Source organism: Misgurnus anguillicaudatus, chromosome 9 (assembly GCF_027580225.2).
Source record: "Misgurnus anguillicaudatus chromosome 9, ASM2758022v2, whole genome shotgun sequence".
Lineage (NCBI taxonomy): Eukaryota > Metazoa > Chordata > Actinopteri > Cypriniformes > Cobitidae > Misgurnus > Misgurnus anguillicaudatus.
The window spans coordinates 35,349,753-35,370,597 of NC_073345.2; the positions used below are offsets into that span (position 1 = coordinate 35,349,753).

General features: G+C 42.4%; 3 protein-coding genes, 2 long non-coding RNA genes and 1 pseudogene across 19 annotated transcripts in view; 3 read left to right on the top strand and 3 right to left on the bottom strand.

The window, feature by feature from the left end:
• The window catches only part of add1 (adducin 1 (alpha)), a 38,356-nt gene extending 32,769 nt beyond the window's left edge, over positions 1–5,587 (bottom strand). For 5 of the 11 annotated variants that reach the window (XM_073871595.1, XM_073871596.1, XM_073871600.1 and 2 more), the window contains exon 1: positions 5,398–5,586. The gene's annotated coding sequence lies outside the window, so the exon portion shown is untranslated. Of the gene's footprint in view, positions 1–5,397 lie in introns of all 11 variants that reach the window. The other 6 variants (XM_073871594.1, XM_073871598.1, XM_073871599.1 and 3 more) reach the window with 3 other exon arrangements.
• Positions 5,588–5,953: 366 nt separating this feature from the next.
• Positions 5,954–8,471, top strand: LOC141366173 (E3 ubiquitin-protein ligase TRIM39-like). Its single transcript, XM_073871610.1, has 6 exons — positions 5,954–6,698; positions 6,804–6,899; positions 7,020–7,250; positions 7,356–7,378; positions 7,462–7,580; positions 7,725–8,471. The coding sequence occupies exons 1-6, from the start codon at positions 6,312–6,314 to the stop codon at positions 8,270–8,272; spliced, it is 1,404 nt and encodes a 467-aa protein (XP_073727711.1). The 5' UTR covers positions 5,954–6,311; the 3' UTR covers positions 8,273–8,471.
• Positions 6,943–7,565, bottom strand: LOC129424538 (uncharacterized). The gene is made up of 2 exons (XR_008638094.2): positions 7,429–7,565; positions 6,943–7,244 (listed from the first exon to the last, which is right to left on the bottom strand). It is a non-coding gene; the product is annotated as an uncharacterized lncRNA (long non-coding RNA).
• Positions 8,472–8,618: 147 nt separating the features above from the next.
• Positions 8,619–20,813, bottom strand: LOC141366175 (uncharacterized; annotated as a pseudogene).
• On the top strand, positions 10,350–12,453 carry LOC141366176 (uncharacterized). 3 transcript variants are annotated; one of them, XR_012371286.1, is made up of 3 exons: positions 10,350–10,461; positions 10,533–10,616; positions 10,697–11,863. It is a non-coding gene; the product is annotated as an uncharacterized lncRNA (long non-coding RNA). The 3 variants fall into 3 exon arrangements; XR_012371287.1 differs by adding an exon at positions 12,122–12,453 and having other exon boundaries at positions 10,351–10,616; positions 10,697–11,763; XR_012371285.1 differs by having other exon boundaries at positions 10,351–10,616.
• Positions 15,828–19,095, top strand: LOC141366174 (uncharacterized). Of its 3 annotated transcripts, XM_073871615.1 has the most exons (3): positions 15,828–17,706; positions 17,778–17,861; positions 17,942–18,731. In XM_073871615.1, exon 1 carries the CDS (start codon positions 16,627–16,629, stop codon positions 17,437–17,439), a length of 813 nt encoding a protein of 270 aa, XP_073727716.1. In that variant the 5' UTR covers positions 15,828–16,626; the 3' UTR covers positions 17,440–17,706; positions 17,778–17,861; positions 17,942–18,731. The 3 variants fall into 3 exon arrangements, with proteins under 3 accessions (XP_073727716.1, XP_073727717.1, XP_073727715.1); XM_073871616.1 differs by lacking the exons at positions 17,778–17,861; positions 17,942–18,731 and adding an exon at positions 18,778–19,095; XM_073871614.1 differs by having other exon boundaries at positions 15,828–17,861.
• Positions 20,814–20,845: the final 32 nt, after the last annotated feature.

Consider the following 20,845-nt stretch of genomic DNA (forward strand, 5'->3'; position numbering starts at 1 on the left):
GTGTGTGTCAGGGGGCGAGGGGTGGGATTAAATCACTGGTTGTGTGTTTATGCGGGCGTGATCACGAGCCAAACGGTTGGAGAGGGGCGTTACTTTTTCAACTTAAAAACACGTATAGCTCCTGCATTTAAACTGCCCAATCAGCATTGCAAGCCCAACAGCAATTCTGTAAACAAATACTTAAGACATTACCACCTGTGTGCCACATTTCCATGCTCTAAAATACAACTTAACCTTTAAAAATTTTATAATTCCTGACCCAAACTATTGTGATCAGATCTAAGACAAGACAACAAATTGTCCTCTAACCTCAAACAAGAGTTAATAATGAAGTTTAGCAAACATTATATAAAAATATTTGACTGCAAAATGACACAATTACCCAGTAATAGATAGGGATGTAACAATACATTGATATAGATTCATTTATTGATAAAATTTCTAACAATACGATGCATCGAGGGCACACATAAAATAATGATTAAGGTACCTTTAATTGAACACTCTCCACATCCTCATTCCTTGACGTAACGTCCATCTACGTATTTCCGCCAATGCGCACATTTGCATTTATATACATGTGCAAGTGTCAGCAAGTGAATGCAATGCAGCAACAAAGCCGTTGTAGCAGAAGACGTTATGACTGCTATGGAACGCAAATCGTGGGTTTGGAAATATTTTGTATTTGGAAAATGGATTGGAGAAACAGATCGGCAGAAAAGACTTTGACAGTTGCCATCAAAAACTTGTGTGTCAATTTTCCCTCAATATTTATATTACTTTAAACATTCATGTTATATATTTTGATTGCATTCGTGAGTTACAAAAAATTTAACTGCTTTACTAGGCACACAAAATATTGAAGTATCGATAAATGAATCACATAGAATCGAATCATAATTGCATCGAAGTAAAGTTTGATGTATTGGCAGATGTCACATCGCTGGCGAAGATAATCGATATTGTATCATATCACAATGAACTGTCTGATTTACACCCCTTAATAACAGAGGACTCAACCTAAATAAAGACTGTAAATCCACACTACATGCCAGCTGTTGGACATCTTTAATCATGTGTTGTGTATCTGTGGAATGTCATGTGCATTATTCCTGGTACACAAGCTCTAAATGTGGGCTGTGGTCCAGTAGATACTGCACATTTACCACATACTTAACATACACCAACAGTAGAGATATGGACCCTAACAAACACCATACAGCCAGCAAACACAGTCCGGTTTCAGATTCTTGAAATATAAAAAACCTGCTACACAGAATAAAGCTTAATATTGCATGGTTGACTAAACTCACAATTGATTTCAGGAGTTGGGAGAAAGTATAATCATGCTGGCAAGCTTCTGGAAAAGACTAAAGGCACTTATGATGTTGTGAATAGCTGCCTACGCTAGAAGCTGAAAAGGTTGTGAAAGAGAGCAGCAGAGAATACACACAAGACAGAATTGCACACAGCTATGCACACATTATACAAAATATTTCCTGTTCAAGGCAACACAACACTGCACATATGAAACGTCAAGCAATTGAAAGAATGGAGAAATAAAGAAGAAAAGGGAGGGAATAAATGAAACATGATGAGATATAAATGAGAAACACATTTTTGTCCCTCTAGAGGGTCGTGGGCGTGGAGTAGAGAAATAGTGACTGGTTTTACATCTCTTTGAGGCCGTGATCGAATCACAAGTGGACGAAAGACACATTTACATTCACACATCTGTCTCATTTGTCCACTTTTAACTGCTTTTGTCCTGATTACTGAGGTGAAGGTCTGTGGGGCTGTTTACACCTGGAATTAAGATGCATTTTGGTCGGTTGGATAACAAGTGGATGTCTCTAAAGACAGGTGTAAATGAGGTGTAACTCGTTTTGAGCTCGTCCACTTTCGACCACAATCAGAGGTAGTCGGAAACACATTTTGCAAACATGTGAAATCAATTGCGCTGAAATATCAGAGAAAGCTCTTACATATACACTTACAAAACAATGTACAGCACGTTTACTACCAACACAAGCAGGGGACTCTGAAATAATATTAGTTTGCGTTAATTTAAACCTGTTATTCTTTCCGTTCGCTTTTAACTAGAGCTGGGGAAAAAACGCCTGCAATTCTCATGCGTGTTTCAAGCTAGGCAAAATAGCGTTTATAATCGAAGACAATCTTCCAAGATTATGAATGCAAATTTGCCTAGCTTTCGGTGAAATACGGCTCTGCGTAGTACATGCCACTTCATCTGAAAGCAGGCGATAGCGGTTTACTACCAATCACCGAACCGGATTTACTGACATGCATGAGAATCGCAGACGATTTTTTCACCAGCTCTACTTTTAACGAAAGCAGAGGAACTCACCCAAAGACCATCACCTCAAAGTAGGGATGTCAAAATATGCAATTTCCCATATTCGATGATCATTTAAATTAACGATCAATCAGTCTAATAATCGTTAACAGGAATAGTGCAATAAGCCATTACAGCAGTGACATATAGCCAATGACATAAAAGTGTGCGTAAAAATGCCAGCTTCCTCACGCGAATTAAAAGTTTTTATTTTGTCTAAATAACATGCTAGTGGGATTGTAAAATGAGTCAATGTAGTTGGTGTTTTGATAAAAATCATCAATTGAATCTCGTAATGAAATATAATGACTAATAGACACAGTAAACTCCGCCTCATAACGGGCACTCCGCACAGTCGGATGAAAGTCCGTGCGTCCATGACAAAATAAGTTTTCATTATCATCAAGTGTTATTTTTTTAGTTGTTCACCTTGCTTTCTGAGTCTTTGATACATCACTTGTTGTAATTATATCCAAGAAGCACACAAAGGGCACTTTTCCCGTCGTCACCTCAGCTTTAGACCTGCGGCGTACTTTCAGCAAAGATGCTTATATTATAAGACTTCAACCTTCCATTAGAAAATCCGTTTAGCGTGTAGAGCCTCAGCCAGTCAATAATGATGATCAATGATATATGTTGCGGGTGTTCAGAGTGTAACTACAGTCAGTTACAGTTTACATTTAACAGTTTCTTGCCAGAATGTAAGTTTTACATTTTAATCTGTTTATTAAAAACGGCTTCTGGTCTCCTTCCCTGTGTAAAGCAGCGTTAGCAGCGTTGCTATGCTAATCTTGCAGGCTTCCCTGAAGAGGGTCTTTGCTTTCAGTATCCTAACTGTGTTTAGATTTTCGGCATCGGAACCTCTCAGATCCACTGCGGATGCCATTTCGTTGCGTTAGCAGCCAGCCTCGTCTTGAATGAGGTTATAAAGCCCAAATGAGTGTTTGGCATCAAGCATCGTTGTGATCGTGGCTAGTTTAACTTCTTCGCGCTTGTTTAATTTTTTTCACCAGCTGTGTATGTGCTTTGCGCAGGCGCCGGACACACGTGCTTGCCTTGTCGACAATCGTTAATTTTTATCGATTTGATTCTTATCGACAATTAATCGAAGATCGATTAATTGTTAACATCCCTACCTCAAAGCAATCAGGACAGAAGGTTTTGATTAAAATATCAGGTGTAAACTGAATGTGTTTCTTTCGCCCACTTGTGATCAGATCGACCAAAACACATCTTAATACCAAGAATAAACAGCCAAATTATATGCCAAATCCAGTGGTTTCATTTCAAATTCAAGATTATTATAATATTGATGAGTTAGAATGTGCTTCATTATAATTGTATAAGGCACATTGTTTTTGTAAGATGCTGATAAACGTAAACATTATATATTAATATAATCATTGCAGTACAATCGAGCTAATAATTAATATTTTCTAGAGAAAGAATTACTAAGATTATTAATCTTAGCAAACAGACATCCATATCTCATTCTCTGACTGGCAAACTGTCAGGACTACCATGGCACGTGACAAAGTCAATCTGTGACCATGTAAAATACAAACAGTGAGATACCAATGTATTATTGATATATTAAGATTATCAGCATTGGACAACACTATGCTTGGTCAATTAGTATAATGTTCATCAGTGTCAGATCCAACATTTTTCAGCAACCTTGGCAAAGGACAGAGCATTTTTTGTTTTCAATCAGTTTAAATGAATTCTGACTGAATAAAAAGTGTTCTGCCCGTATCAGCCAACACCATAAAAAAGAAAATCTGCCGTCATGGTGACTTTAAAGGTGCTGTAGAATGCAAAACTGTATTTAACTAGGCTTATATGAAAAATATGAGTTCTGTTCATGGTAATGACATATTGTGAGCCTCAAACAGGATTGTTTCCTCCGAATGTATACCTTGTGCAAACAAAACACCACTGGAAAACAGGCCAATAATAGTCACATTAAATTATATTACACATTAAATTAAGTACAATGTTGTTACAGTGCTAAAAACTAAAATTTGTGACTGCTGAGTTAGCGCTATATGCTAGCGTTAAGGCTGACGTTCTAATATTAACGTTACAGTTACGTTTTGCAGTTCAATACTGAAAAAAACACAAACTTCCCACTCAGAAACGTCCATTAACAATCTCCAAACAATTGATAATTCCTCAAATTCTGTATCTTCATATGATACAGACTCAAACATAAGATCTGTTTACACACACACAGAGCTATTGAAGGAGCTGCTCTGAGAACAGCCAATCAGAGCAGAGCTCAACATGGTTATTCATGACCCTTTCAAATAAGGTAATAATAAACCATTTCATTCTAAAGGCAAATCCTAGGGTTGCAAATGGACATGTAAAACTGACTCTGGATCAGTTTTGCACTTAATAAAGCCATATACCTTCTATGTATATATCAGAAAACAATTTAACAGATTATTTCAATGCATTCTTTGGCACCTTTAAATAAGATCTCCTTTAGAATTACTATACAGGTTTGTCATAAAGCATTAAACGTACGTAAAAAATCATCTTACTCACTTTACAAACCTTTGACACGCACAAACTCATACAAGTAAATAAAATATAAGTTACTGGAAAAACACAGAAATAAACATTTTTCTTTCTAAATCGCAGGAAATGCAAGAAACATTTCTTTACACATCAACATGTATCACAACTAGCACGATGTCGTTAAAATAAATTTCTTTATTTACAGTGATTTTATTTGTGGGCGTGCAGAGCTGCAGTGACCGTCCTGAGCTGGGCGTGCGCTTGTTTGTTAAGTGCATCTCTTTCTTTAATCACTCACTACATTTAATAAACATCCACAAGAGTCGCGAGTATGCCATACAGTCATCAAATTACATTTAAAGACAAAACCCCAGCAGAAACACATTTGAGTAACGCGTTTCTCTCACAAAAACGAAAAGCTAATGTCACTAGCATGCGCGCTAGCTTTCAGGCCGCGTAAATGAAACTCTTGAGGACAAAAATCCCGTGAGATAAAAAACGAGAATAAAACTTACGCTTAAATGAGTCTTGGTGTGCGACAGGAATGGACAGCGACTCTGGGGCAGACGGGAGCTCGTAGTTTTTCGCAGTTAACGGGATTGTTTTTGCCGTGTCTTTCTGCAGCCGTCTGCTTCTCCGTACGAGTCTCGCATTGGGCGCGGCGCTCCGGTCTCGCTGAGGTAACGAGTCTTCTGATTGGTTCAGCATCACAAGAACTCCCGGCCGCTGTTACTTGTAGGCGGGATTAAATTACTCGGCGTGGGTTGTGTTGTGAGAGAATATAGTGGATTTGTTTTTTTTTTGTTTTTTAAGTTATATTCATTTCTTTTAATTATTTTTTTAAACAGACATGTTACAGTCATAGATTATCTATAGTAATGGTATAATTAACTGAACCAATTGCTTTGAAAAATATTTTGGTGCCATGTTGTTTTGTTCATAACAAGTAAAAAAAGTTCAGTGTAGAGGCGGTAATTAAAGAATATGGACCAATCAGGTAGCAGCATCTCCAGCTAATCGACCAATCAGGAGCAAGGATTAGGAATTATTTTTAATGGCTCTAGGTTTGGATTAAACAAATTACGCGTAGAAACTTATAATGTGCAACGCCTTTAAGAAGGTAATTTATAACAATGAAGGAATACATTCTAACATTTATTTAAAAATCTGGTGTCTTGGGATAATTTTGTTTTTATCTCTTGCATATCTGTGCTCCCCGCCAGTTCAGTAGGTGGCGGTAGTGCACCGGAAGTGGTTTGCAACCGCTTTTAAACAAAAGAAGAAGAAGTTTTGATTAGGGAGCGTTTTGTATTGTCCACGTTTTCTGCAGTCTTTTGATGATGTTAATGTTTATCGGCGATTTGTTTGATTTACAAATGTACTAAACTGAAAGTAAAACTTTGAAGGATTTTGATGTGAAGCTTAAAAAATGGCGTCTAAATCTTTTTCTGAGGAGGATTTCTCTTGTCCTCTGTGCTGTGATATTTTTACAAATCCTGTTGTGTTGTCTTGTAGTCACAGTATCTGTAAAGACTGTATTCAGAGATTCTGGGAAAGTAAAGGATCTAAAGATTGTCCAGTTTGCAGAAGATCTTTAAGGGATGAACCTCCAATAAATTTAGCTTTGAAGAATCTGTGTGAGACTTTCTTAAAGGAGAGAAGTCAGAGATCTTCATCAGTTTGTCATCTTCATGATGAGAAACTCAAACTCTTCTGTCTGGATGATCAACAGCCGGTGTGTTTGGTGTGTCGAGACTCCAGAACTCACAACAACCACAAATTCTGTCCTGTCAATGAAGCTGTCATTGATAATAAGGTCTGATCAATAATATTCAAAACATTTCATCACATTAATAACATCAAGAACTGATAGACATCTTCACAATGACAAATAAATAACAATAATGTTGATTTCTTTCAGGAGAAACTCAAAACTGAATTAAAACCTCTAAAGAAGAAACTGCGAATATTTGAGGAGTTAAAGAAAACTTTGGATAAAACTGCAGAACATATAAAGGTTTGAATGAAACATAATGTGAATCAAGGTTGTACAACACAAGTATTTTGTAAATGTATTTATTGATCCAGATCTGATTCAGTCATTATATGTTTCTGTGTGAAATGTGTTTTGTATCAGATTCAGGCTGAACGCACAGAGAAGCAGATTCATGAAGAGTTTGAGAAACTTCACCAACTTCTACATGATGAAGAATCAGTCAGAATAACAGCACTGAGAGAGGAAGAGGAGCAGAAGAGTCAGATGATGAAGGAGAAGATTGAGAAGATGAGCAGTGAGATTTCATCTCTTTCACACACAATCAGAGTCATAGAGAAGCAGATGACAGCTGAAGATGTTTCATTCCTACAGGTGAGAAGAAAGAACTGCAATCTTCATTCTACAAATCTATGATTGTCATTTTCAAACATTCAAGTGAAATTTAATGAATAATCTGCATGTGTGTGTTTTTAACAGGACTTTAAGAGCACAATGGAGAGGTTTGTATTGTGTTTGCTGTTTCTCTCAGTGATTGTGAATCTAAACTCACAGCAGAATCTCAGACTCCTGAATGTTCTTCCAGAGTTCAGTGTAGAACGTCAGATCCAGAGGACATCTCAGGAATGATGATCAATGTAGCAAAACATCTCAGCAACCTGAAGTTTACTGTCATACACAAGATGAAGGAGAAAGTTGAATACAGTGAGTACAAAATACAACAACAACTTCAGATTTACTCTCATCATCAACATTGTGTGTCTCTCTCTCTCTCTCTCTCTCTCTCTCTCTCTCTCTCTCTCTCTCTCTCTCTATCTCTCTCTCTCTCTCTCTCTCTCTCTCTCACAGTTCCAGTGACTTTGGACCCAAACACTGCTTACTGTCATCTCTTTCTGTCTGATGATCTGACCAGTGTGAGATTCAGTGAAGATGCAGCGCTGCTTCCTGATAATCCAGAGAGATTTGATGAGTGTTCATGTGTTTTGGGTTCAGAGAGCTTTAATTCAGGGATTCACTGCTGGGATGTTCAGGTTGGAGACAACACAAACTGGTATCTGGGTGTGATGACAGAATCTGTAGAGAGGAAGAAGAACATATTCTCCAGCAGTGGAGTCTGGTATGTGAAGTATTACTCTGGTGAATACTTTGCAGTCATTACATCACAAACATTTCTTGATCTCCCAGTGAAAACGGTTCTCCATCTCCCAGTGAAAGTGAAACTCGAGAGAATCAGAGTTGAGTTGGATTATGACAGAGGAAACCTGTCATTCTCTGATCCTCTCACTAACACACACATACACACTTTCGCACACACATTTACTGAAAGAGTTTATCCATGGTTTAGTGTTGGCTGTGATATTTCTCCTCTGGTGATCTTACCGGTAAAATCCTCTTAAAAACTTGAGATTGAATTTGAGATTGATTTTTGTTTGTAAAACAGTTTGAGTTTTTTTGGTGATAAAGTTCATTAAGTTGTTGTTTTTGTTGACTGTGTTATAATTGATATTGTTAATTGATGCCGCTGATATTGAATGCAGTCGTGTTTAAAGAAACACATGGAGTTACACAGACTGATATAAAAACACTGTATTTTCATTATACAAATAAACATGATGTGAGATATCCCAATGTTTTTATGTCTGTGTCATATTTGAAGTAGAAAATCATCTGACTGTTATATCTGCAGTGTTTCTGTCAACAGATGAACAAGTGACAGACAGATATTAAAGCAACACTAAAGAGTTTTTGCTCTTTGCTCCCCCTACAGGTTGGAAGCGGATTTGTCCATTACCACTGTCGTAAATAATTTAGCCTACTGCAGCAAAGCTGGCTCTGATTGGATTGTAGGTCTGCCGTATAGCAAGTTTTTGTAGTTTTAACTCGAACTACAAGACCGCGACCTGAGTGTTGAAAACTTCTTTAGTGCGGTTTTGGCTGATAGAGGGCTGCAAAGCGAATGTGAAAGTGCCGTTTCGAGTGGATGAACGACTGAAACTTTTTTGGAAACATTATTTTAAGGTAGAAAAAAATCTTTGGTGTTGCTTTAATATTCAAGCACAGATATTTACTACAGAAGAGCTCTGTGTATATTATGTTTATAAAGTCATCACATAAATCACACACATTGTGATATTTTACTGCTGACCTTACATTTTTAACTAAAGTAAACTTAAACATTTTGTACATATTTTACAAATAAATGTTGAATTAGGCTAAATAATACAAGAATGATTAATTTGATAGTGTTTTTGTGGTTGTTTGTGGTTGACTTTAACACTTCATGACTTCTGGTTTTATATGTGGGATGTTGTCGGTGACTTAAATATTTGATGTTTTAAGCCTTGGTATTCTAATATAATCTGTATTGTTTATTAAGCTTAGATAATTGATCTTCTCATATAGACTTATACTCACTAAAACTGCTCCAGGTGTGTGTTCACTCTTTACTGGTTACCATACGTTGTTTTTACTTTCAGTAAAGAGTCAACACAAGACATAAACTAAAATGTTTCACAGACACGTGACTTACAGAAATAGAATAATGTGTCCCTGAATGAAGAAAGGCTCAAAATCAAAAGTACCAGTCAGTATCTGGTGTGGCTTGAAGTACTGCAATGCATCTCCTCCTAATGGACTGGACCAGATTTTAGTTCTTGCTGTGAGATGTTACCCCACTCTTTCACCAAGACCCTTGCAAGTTCCTGGACATTTCTGGGGGGAATGGCCTTAGCCCTCACCCTGCGATCCAACAGATCCCAGACGTGCTCAATGGGATTGAGATCCGGGCTCTTCACTGGCCATGGCAGAACACTGACATTGCTGTCATGGAGAAACTCACGCACAGAACGAGCAGTATGGCTGGTGGCATTGTCCTGCTTGGAGGATCATGTTTGGATGAGCATGCATAAAGGGTACCACATGAGGGAGAAGGATGTCTTCCCTGTACCGCAAGGCTTTGAAATTGTCTGCAATGACAACAAGCTCAGTCCGATGGTGATGTGATATACCGCCCCGGACCTTGACGGACCCTCCAAATCGATCCCGCTCCAGGGTACAGGCCTCGGTGTAATGCTCATTCCTCTGACGATAAACACGAATCCGTCCATCATCCCTGGTGAGACAAAACCGTGACTGATCAGCGAAGAGCACTTTTTGCCACTCCTGTCTGGTCCAGTGAAGGTGGGTTTGTGCCCATGTTGGTGGTGATGTCTGGTAAGGATCTGCCTTACAACAGGCCTACAAGCCCTCAGTCCAGCCTCTCTCAGCCTATTGCGGACAGTCTGAGCACTGATGGAGGGATTGTGTGTTCCTGGTGTGACTCAGGGAATTGTTGTGGCCATACTGTACCTGTCACGCAGGTATGATATTCGGATGTGACTGTGGCAGTATGCATCTACATAAGGGGTTAAACTGTGATCTGTTACTCTGAAGAAGCCTCATTACGTATAGTATAAAAGGGGTGAACTGGTGCCACCCGGATGTGCGTCATCTAAGCGTTACCGTTTCTGGGTGACTGTGCGCCACCCGGATCTGCGTCATCTAAGCGTTGCAGTTGTGTGTGTGCCGGTGTATCGTGGCTTGAGAGGTAAGGCTGTAAGCTGCTAATTATACGGTGGCTTTTGGCTGTTTTACGACATCAATCCTATTCTTTTATAGTGGACTGAGGAAATGCAAAGCGTGTATGTAATCCGACACGTCTCTTAACTGGGTTAATCTGTGCGGCGATCGCCATTCACGGAGGTATGCCCTTTTAACTGTGGCACATTATGTATGGGGTAAGTGTTTGGTTAGTTATGTTTTCTGTATGTGTTTGTCTTTAGACGCCTGGAGCGTGTTGTGGTGGGCTGACGGACTGCTGTAATTCCGATTCATTCATTGTGCTGCTGCGGGTTGCGCTGTGTTGCTTCCTCCGCTATGTGTGTGCGTTGTTCACTTTGGGCTGCGGTCCGTGTGAACCTCGATTAAGGTAACGAAGTGGTGATTTCGCTTTGCTGGTCTCTCAACGGCCCGTGGTTGTGGACGGCTTCGTTAACCCGTCGTTTTCGGAACAGCCCTCCATACCTGACTGTCTGTGGTAAATTCTGTGCCAGTTGGCTAATGTACTGTTTCAAAGTGTATTCCTTCCTCCACTAACGTATGATTCCCTCAACGTCTACTTTGCAGTAACCACTATGGGGTATTTGTTTAAAAGTTGAATTGTGATTCAGTTTTTCTTTTCTTTCATTTGTTTGGTTGTTTAACTGTATGCATTCAGCAAAGTTATTATAATTTGTATTCTTTTGTTGTAATTTGTTTTTTTATTTTATTTAATTTGTATATGTATCTTCATACACACCTGCGGCGTCTGCCGGCTTGCAAGCTGTATTGACGCTCTCTTTGTCCCCGGTGTGGCGTGCTTTTCTTAGCTTGTTGCAGCCTGCTAAGGGTAAGGTGCAATGGTGCCTGTCATACCTGAATGTATGCAAGTTGTCTCGTATTAACTGTGAAACCTGGTCCTAACTGTGATTAACTGTCTGGCTTACAAGGGGTAGATTTCTAGATCGTTTTTTTTGCATCCAGCGGTGAGGGTTTTGGTTACCGCTTTACAAGTTGACTAATGGTGTGTGTGTGTGTGTGTTTTATGATTGAAATTGTGTATTCTTTTTTTTTTTTGTGTTTCTTTGTTTTAGAATTGGGGCGGCAGACAGCAGAAGTCTTAGGAGTTGTTTCCTCTTACTCTCGGTGGTGGTATTCTTCACTGATTGCCGTGCTCCTTGTGAGGTGCGGTGTCTGTGTGCTGTGTGCACGTGTGGTGGATGTGACTTTGCTGTGTCTTTTTCTCTTCATTCTAGATAGGAGAGTTCGGGACTTGTTCCTGAGAGGAGCTGAATGCCGATCCCCAATTTGTGTGCGTGTGGTTGTGAATTGAAATTTATATTGTTATTGTGTCTGTGATGTACTTAGTGCATCTTTGTTTTATTGCAAAATAAATAAATTTATTTTTATATGCAAGTTGTGTCTCATACCTGACCCCACCGAACTGAACCTGTGAGCTTTATTTTGGTTTAGATCAATTCCCCTATAAATTAACTCGGGGTGGCGTAGTCGGTCTTATATGGGCTTCTGATTTGATTGCCCTTTCCCAATTATTCCTGTTCGCCACATTTGGCGTAGTCGGCAGGGTCGGTGCTGTTATAGGTTGAGACACAAAAAAAAAAAAAAAAAAAAAAAAATTTTCCTTTTTGTGGTGTTTTTCTCTTTTTCAGAATTGTGGTGACTGCTCAATAGACGGGCTGGTGGTGGTAAGCATTTTTTTGCTTAAATAATGGAGGAGGAATTACAGAATATGAGGGATTTAGTGGCCCAATTGAGGGCAGAAAACGAGCGACTGCAGCAGGACCAGGTGCCTGTTGGGGTGCCAGGTCCTGGTGCAGCTGCTGCTAATGTAGTACCATCGGTTACGCCACAGTCAGCTAGTGTGAGTGCCGGCGCGGCGGAACGATTTGTTTTCATACCACGGGAGAGACGTTGTCCCAAATTTAATGGTAGAAGCGGCGTTAGCATTAGCGAATGGGTGGAAGAGGCCGAGGCATGTATGCGTTTGCGGCAGATGTCTCGATTAGATCAAGCCTTCTTCTTATTTGATCATCTCGAAGGAGAGGCTCGCGAGGAAATTAAATATCGGCCTGATTCCGAAAAGTGTGACCCGGATAAGATTATTTTTGCATTGCGTGACTTGTATGGGTGCTCTGAGTCATATGTGGCACTCCAAGAAGTATTTTTTTCTCGAAGACAACAAGAGGGTGAAACATTATTAGAATTCTCCTTGGCTTTATTAAGCTTATTGGAGAAAGTTAAAAGTCGAGCCCCTCATGTCATTCCAAATGCCGATACGGTGTTAAGGGATCAGTTTGTTGAGTGTGTATTGGATAGTGCTCTCCGCAGGGAGCTTAAGCAGTTTGTTCGACGTCAGCCCACTGCAACATTGTTGGAAGTACGTGGGGAGGCCATTAGATGGGAACGCGAGGGAACGCTCGGTGGGGTACGTGGTCGAAGCCATTCAGTCCCCCTGGTGAGTGGGATTCAGTATGGGGTGCATGGCGAATCTGGCACGGGCATTGGGTCGAGTCAAGGGACCCAAACGTCCGAACTAGATGAGCTACGGAAGCTGCTGCGTCAACAGCAGCAGCAGATAGACAACCTTACTCGCGCTATTGCACAAAATCAAAACTCTTATACTCGGGGTCGTTCCCCTCGTATGGATAGGATCGTTTGTAGGCGATGTCAGCAGTCAGGGCATTTTGCTCGGGAGTGTGATGGGGAACGACAACCCCCTCACCCTCAGCAACGGCCCTTTGCTGCTTCTTCCTCCGAGTTGGGGCAGCCGCACAGATCACAGCCGTCGGGAAACTAGTTCCCGCCAAGCTGTTGGGCCAAAGCTCGGTAGGGGATTTTGTGGGCTCTCATACGACTAATCATAAGAAAACTGCATCACACTTGGTTTCCTCTTGTCCACATCTTGTCGTGAGTATGGGGGGCGTTTCTGTGCCCTGTTTAATCGATACTGGCTCCATGGTGACGACGATTACGGAGAGCTGTTTTCAACAGCAATTCCAGCCATGGGGCCAGGATCGGTTACAGTCGTGCCATTGGCTGCAGCTTCGGGCAGCTAATGGACTGGGAATTCCATATATTGGTTATATGGAACTGGATATTGAATTTGCGGCAATTTAATTTGTGGATGCGGAGTCCTTGTCGTCCGAGATCCTCCTGGTGGTTGGTGCACGAATGTCCCTGGGATTCTGGGGATGAACGTGCTCAGTCGTTGCTACCGGGAGCTCTTTGGGCGACATGGTCCCGCTTTATTTGAGTTACCGGCCGTGACGCATGATTCTAAAATCTCTCAGGCATTTCAACATTGTCAACAGACGTTTGGAGTTCCTGCGCGTGAGGGTGACGTACGGGTTCGGGGGCGTGCAGTGTGCCGCATTCCGGGTGGTACTATGAAGTTGGTGGCAGCAACGTGTTCAGCCTCGTATGTGGGTAATGTTGTGCTATTTGAACCCCCAGAAACCGGCCTGCCGGCAGGTTTGCTTGCTTCTCCAGCCTTGGTGCATATAGCAGGTGGCACTGTGTATGTGCCCCTGGTTAACGTTGGCACCGTGGATGTGGTGCTTTATCCTACCACCGTGGTAGGTAAGTTGACAGAAGTGTATCTTGTGAACTTACCTGACGGTGTGACTGAAGTTCCAACAGCTATTGCTCGGGTGGCTTCTTGTGAGGTCCCAGGTATGTCGGTCCCTGCACAAATCGAGTCAGTTGATTTAAGTGGATTGACAACGGAGGAACAGGGATGTGTTAAAGATCTTCTTTGTGAGTTTCAGAATGTGTTCTCTGCCCATGAGGGAGACTTGGGTTGCACAGACCTTCTCTCTCATGAGATTCCTTTGCTTGACGATGCACCGGTTCGTCAGCGCTATAGGCGAATCCCTCCATCGGAGTACGAATTGGTAAAAACCCATATTAATCAGTTGCTGGATGCTCAGATTATCCGAGAAAGTTGTAGTCCGTACGCATCACCAATTGTATTGGTTAAGAAAAAAGACGGTAGTCTGCGCATGTGCGTAGACTACCGTCAACTTAACGCAAAGACTCGAAAAGACGCCTTTCCATTGCCTCGAATTGAGGAGACGTTAGATTCATTGACAGGGGCTCGTTGGTTTTCAACATTAGATCTGGCCAGTGGTTACAATCAGGTCCCTGTCTCTGAATCTGACAGACCGAAGACTGCCTTTTGTACGCCCTTTGGGCTTTTCGAATGGAATAGAATGCCCTTCGGCCTCTGTAATGCACCCAGTACGTTCCAACGTTTAATGGAACGACTGTTTGGGGACCAGCGACATCAATCTGTGTTGTTATATCTGGATGATATAATTGTGTTTTCTTCATCAGTGCAGCAACATCTCCAGAGGCTGAGAGTGGTGTTAAGTCGGTTACAAGTCGAGGGCCTTAAAGTGAAGTTGGAGAAGTGTGCGTTCTTTAGGGAAGAAGTGAGTTACCTTGGACATGTTATATCCGCTCGAGGTGTAACTACGGACCCGGGTAAGATTGAGGCAGTGGCTCGGTGGCCGCATCCGGTAACTGTATCAGAGCTGCAAACCTTTTTGGGGTTCGTTAGCTATTATCGACGCTTCGTGGAGGGGTTTGCCAAACTGGCTGCCCCATTACATAAGTTGGTGACAGAGTTAACCGGGGGTAAGTCGCGTAAAAGAGGCAGACAGGAATTGATTGAGGTATGGTCTGAGCAGTGCGAGGAAGCTTTTCAAGCTCTTAAGTGCAAGCTTACTACTGCCCCTATTCTGGCGTATGCGGATTTTGCACGTCCCTTCATACTGGAAGTGGATGCTAGTTACACTGGATTGGGTGCAGTATTATCTCAGGAGGTTGACGGTAGGGTACGACCGGTTGCTTACGCGCGTCGTAGCCTTAGACCAGCAGAGCGTAATACTGCTACCTATAGCTCCATGCGACTTGAGTTCTTGGCCCTTAAATGGGCCATGACCGAAAAGTTTAGAGAGTATCTGCTAGGTCACAAGTGTCTGGTGCGGACTGATAACAATCCCCTCAGTCATTTAGCTACGGCCAAGTTGGGAGCAACCGAGCAGCGTTGGGCTGCTGAATTGGCCGTATTTGATTTTGAGATTCAGTATCGATCTGGCAAGTGTAACCAGAATGCTGATGCACTGTCAAGGCAGAATTCTGTTGGCCAGGAATGCAGTGGGGCATTAGGTGTGACTATTCCTGAAGTGTTAAGGCAGGCAGTGATCGGAGAGTGTGAGGTACCAATAACATCGAGTGCCATGCAGGTATTACCGAGCCGTTCCATGGCAGATGTAAGTTTAATGCAAGGGGCAGACCCGGTTATTGGGCAGGTACTGGAGTTTTGGAGGAGAGATCAACGTCCGGGGCCAATAGAGAGGAAATGTTTGACCAAGCCCGCGTTGATACTACTTCAACAATGGGACAGACTAGTAGAAGAGGAAGGCTGCTTGTATCGTAAGATTTTCCGCCCAGATGGTGGGGAATTGGTATTGCAGTTAGTGCTGCCCATGGCGTTGAGGTCTGAAATCCTTACCCTGTTGCACCAACAGCATGGACATCAGGGTATTGAACGTACCCTGGAATTAGTTCGCCAGCGGTGCTACTGGCCTGGGGTATCGGCTGATACTGCTCGTTGGGTCCAAGAATGCGAGCGGTGCCAGCTGGCCAAAGATGTTGCTCCTGTAGCTCGTAGCTATATGGGGCATTTGTGGGCCTCACGGCCAAATGAGATTGTAGCCCTGGACTTCACTATGTTGGAGCCTTCGCATTCTGGGCAGGAGAATGTGTTGGTCATGACCGACGTATTTAGCAAATTCACGGTAGCCGTTCCTACCTGGGATCAACGTGCAGAAACTGTGGCACGTGTTTTAGTGGAGGAGTGGTTCTATAAATTTGGGGTTCCCGGGCGGATCCACTCCGATCAGGGACGTAATTTTGAGTCCGCGTTGATACAGCAGCTGTGTCGTCTCTACCAGGTGACCAAGTCCCGTAGTACCCCTTATCACCCAGCCGGCAACGGGCAATGTGAAAGGTTTAATCGCACCTTGCACAATTTATTGAGAACATTGCCGGCGGGAAGTAAAAGGGACTGGGCTTCGTGTCTGGCACAAATGCTCTTTTGTTATAACACACTCCGCATCAGGCAACCGGGGAGTCGCCCCATTTTCTGATGTTTGGACAGGAGCCTAGGTTGCCAGTAGATTTTTTGCTTGGCCGTGTAACCGACCCTGTAGCTGGGGTGGTACATCGGTGGGTTGAGGAACATCAGGCTCAGTTACAGGTTGCGTTTGAGGGGGCTCGAGGGCGTTTACAGGCTGCTGCAAGTCGCCGCAAAACTGCATATGATCAACGTGTGAGAGAGCTGCCTTTGAGCGAGGGCCAGCTGGTGTATTTAAGGGAACATGGTATTCGAGGTCGTCGGAAGATACAGGATATCTGGAGTTCCATAGAGTACCAGGTAGTACGAGCACCAGAGGCTGAGGGTGCAGTGTATGCAGTGGCTCCAGTGGGCGACCTTAGTAAGGTACGTCATGTACACCGGTCCTTATTAAAGCCTCGGATTCAGAAAGAGGGAGTAGTGGACGATGTCCCTACTAGTGTGGAATTTCCAGTGCAAGAGGTGAGTGAAGGAGTGGAAGAGGTAGATGAGGGTGACGTGGCCTTTGTGGTAGCTGGAGCTCCGTCAGGGGGCACTGTAGGTCACCCACCTTCGTTGGTAGTGACTCGGGCCAACCCACCCACTATAGACCCTGTGGTAGGAGTGTCAGAGGAGATTAGGGGTGAGAATGTTGGGCAGGCATCTGTGTCCCATCCTGATTCTTCAGAGTCTTCTGATTTAGCCCCACGTCGAACTAGGCATGTTGGTGCTGGGCAGCATTCTAACATGTATCATCTACCACGACCTGTGGGTGGAGGGGTTGGTAGCGAGGATTCCATTGCGGAGTCTAATGCTGTTCTGGTCCTGTTTAGGCCTTGGGACTAGAAATGACCCTTTGAGTTAAGTTCCACCGTCGGGACGACGATGACTAGTGGGGGGGTAGACTGTGGCAGTATGCATCTACATAAGGGGTTAAACTGTGATCTGTTACTCTGAGGAAGCCTCATTACGTATAGTATAAAAGGGGTGAACTGGTGCCACCCGGATGTGCGTCATCTAAGCGTTACCGTTTCTGGGTGACTGTGCGCCACCCGGATCTGCGTCATCTAAGCGTTGCAGTTGTGTGTGTGCCGGTGTATCGTGGCTTGAGAGGTAAGGCTGTAAGCTGCTAATTATACGGTGGCTTTTGGCTGTTTTACGACATCAATCCTATTCTTTTATAGTGGACTGAGGAAATGCAAAGCGTGTATGTAATCCGACACGTCTCTTAACTGGGTTAATCTGTGCGGCGATCGCCATTCACGGAGGTATGCCCTTTTAACTGTGGCACATTATGTATGGGGTAAGTGTTTGGTTAGTTATGTTTTCTGTATGTGTTTGTCTTTAGACGCCTGGAGCGTGTTGTGGTGGGCTGACGGACTGCTGTAATTCCGATTCATTCATTGTGCTGCTGCGGGTTGCGCTGTGTTGCTTCCTCCGCTATGTGTGTGCGCTGTTCACTTTGGGCTGCGGTCCGTGTGAACCTCGATTAAGGTAACGAAGTGGTGATTTCGCTTTGCTGGTCTCTCAACGGCCCGTGGTTGTGGACGGCTTCGTTAACCCGTCGTTTTCGGAACAGCCCTCCATACCTGACTGTCTGTGGTAAATTCTGTGCCAGTTGGCTAATGTACTGTTTCAAAGTGTATTCCTTCCTCCACTAACGTATGATTCCCTCAACGTCTACTTTGCAGTAACCACTATGGGGTATTTGTTTAAAAGTTGAATTGTGATTCAGTTTTTCTTTTCTTTCATTTGTTTGGTTGTTTAACTGTATGCATTCAGCAAAGTTATTATAATTTGTATTCTTTTGTTGTAATTTGTTTTTTTATTTTATTTAATTTGTATATGTATCTTCATACACACCTGCGGCGTCTGCCGGCTTGCAAGCTGTATTGACGCTCTCTTTGTCCCCGGTGTGGCGTGCTTTTCTTAGCTTGTTGCAGCCTGCTAAGGGTAAGGTGCAATGGTGCCTGTCATACCTGAATGTATGCAAGTTGTCTCGTATTAACTGTGAAACCTGGTCCTAACTGTGATTAACTGTCTGGCTTGCAAGGGGTAGATTTCTAGATCGTTTTTTTTGCATCCAGCTGTGACGGTTTTGGTTACCGCTTTACAAGTTGACTAATGGTGTGTGTGTGTTTTATGATTGAAACTGTGTATTCTTTTTTTGTTTCTTTGTTTTAGAATTGGGGCGGCAGACAGCAGAAGTCTTAGGAGTTGTTTCCTCTTACTCTCAGTGGTGGTATTCTTCACTGATTGCCGTGCTCCATTTGAGGTGCAGTGTATCTGTGCTGTGTGCACGTGTGGTGGATGTGACTTTGCTGTGTCTTTTTCTCTTCATTCTAGATAGGAGAGTTCGGGACTTGTTCCTGAGAGGAGCTGAATGCCGATCCCCAATTTGTGTGCGTGTGGTTGTGAATTGAAATTTATATTGTTATTGTGTCTGTGATGTACTTAGTGCATCTTTGTTTTATTGCAAAATAAATAAATTTATTTTTATATGCAAGTTGTGTCTCATACCTGACCCCACCGAACTGAACCTGTGAGCTTTATTTTGGTTTAGATCAATTCCCCTATAAATTAACTCGGGGTGGCGTAGTCGGTCTTATATGGGCTTCTGATTTGATTGCCCTTTCCCAATTATTCCTGTTCGCCACATACCGATCCTGTGCAGGTGTTGTTACATGGTCTTCCACTGCAAGGATGATCAGCTGTCCTTCCTGTCGCTGTCTTAGGCGTCTCACAGTGCGGACATGGCAATTTATTGCCCTAGCCACATCAGCGGTATCATGCCTCCCTGTAGCATGCCTAATGCACATTCACGCAGATGAGCAGGGACCCTGGGCATCTTTCTTTGGTTGTTTTTCACAGTCGGTAGACAAGTCTCTTTAGTGTCCTACGTTTTTAGAACTGTGACCTTAAATGCCTACTCTCTGTAAGCTGATAAGGTCTTAACGACTATTCCACAAGTGCATGTTAATTAAATGATTATGGTTAATTGCACATGCATGGAAAACAGTGTTTAAACCCTTCAAAATGAAGATCTGTAAAGTTATTTGGATTTTTACAACATTATTGTTGAAATACACAGTCCTAAAAAAGGGACGTTTCTTTTTTTGCTGAGTTTACATCACTTTCACTTTGTGTAAACTCAAGAAATATATCAAAAGTTCAATATTTTAATCATATCTAACTTTACAGGTGCTGCTCATATAATAAGAATATCATCAAAAAGTTGATTTCACTAATTCCATTCAAAAAGTGACTTTTGATGATTATAACTGAAAACTAGGGAAAATCCCAAATTCTGTATCTCAGAAAATACAAAGACCAATACAAAGAAAGGATTTTTAGAAATCTTTGCCAACTGAAAAGTATGAGCATGTACAGCACTCAATACTTAGTTGGGGCTCATTTTGCCTGAATTACTGCATCAATGTGGTGTGGCATGGAGTCGATCAGTCTATGGCTGCTCAGGTGTTACGAGAGCTCTGATAGAGCCTTCATCTCTTCTGCATTGTTGGGTCTGGCATATCGCATCTTTACAATACCCCATAGATTTACCATGGGGTTAAGGTCAGGCACGTTTGCTGGCCAATAAAGAACAGGGATACCATGGTCCTTAAACCAGGTACTGGCAGTTGCCAAGTCGTGTTGGACAATGAAATCTGCATCTCTCTGAGGACAGCAAGCCAAGTTTAATTTTTCCATCATTTAATAGACTGAATGTGCAGGCGAACTAGTGAAGTTTTAAACATAGGTTTGTGAGGTGCCTAAACATTCAGTTCTGTCAATCATCCTTAGAGCCTATTTTAGCGAGTCAGTCTCCATGCCTTCCCAGTGATAAATCATCCGGCATCCCTCCTTCTGCCCAAATCTCCTCCTCCATTTTGCCCATTCCTTTCTCCGCACAGTCTTACCATGGAGGAGTTTGAACTTGGAGCAGAGGTTCAAGCTCCCTTTGAGGACAGCAACGTTTTATTTTACCATCAATTAATAGACTGAATGCGCAGGCAAACTAGTGAATAACTCATAATTATTATCAGTTGGTTCTAAGTGTCGCATAGGTTCAATGCATTGGCCACTGCAGGCTCTCTGCCACAACCATGCAACTAGTTAAGAGTCATCAGACAAAATAATTACAGGCAGTTAATATCCCAATACTTAACCCAGCAGGTAAAATTAAGTGGTTCGTCAGACCATGAGAACTGAAAAAGGCAGATGATGCACGAAACTTAACCCTTTTGAAGAG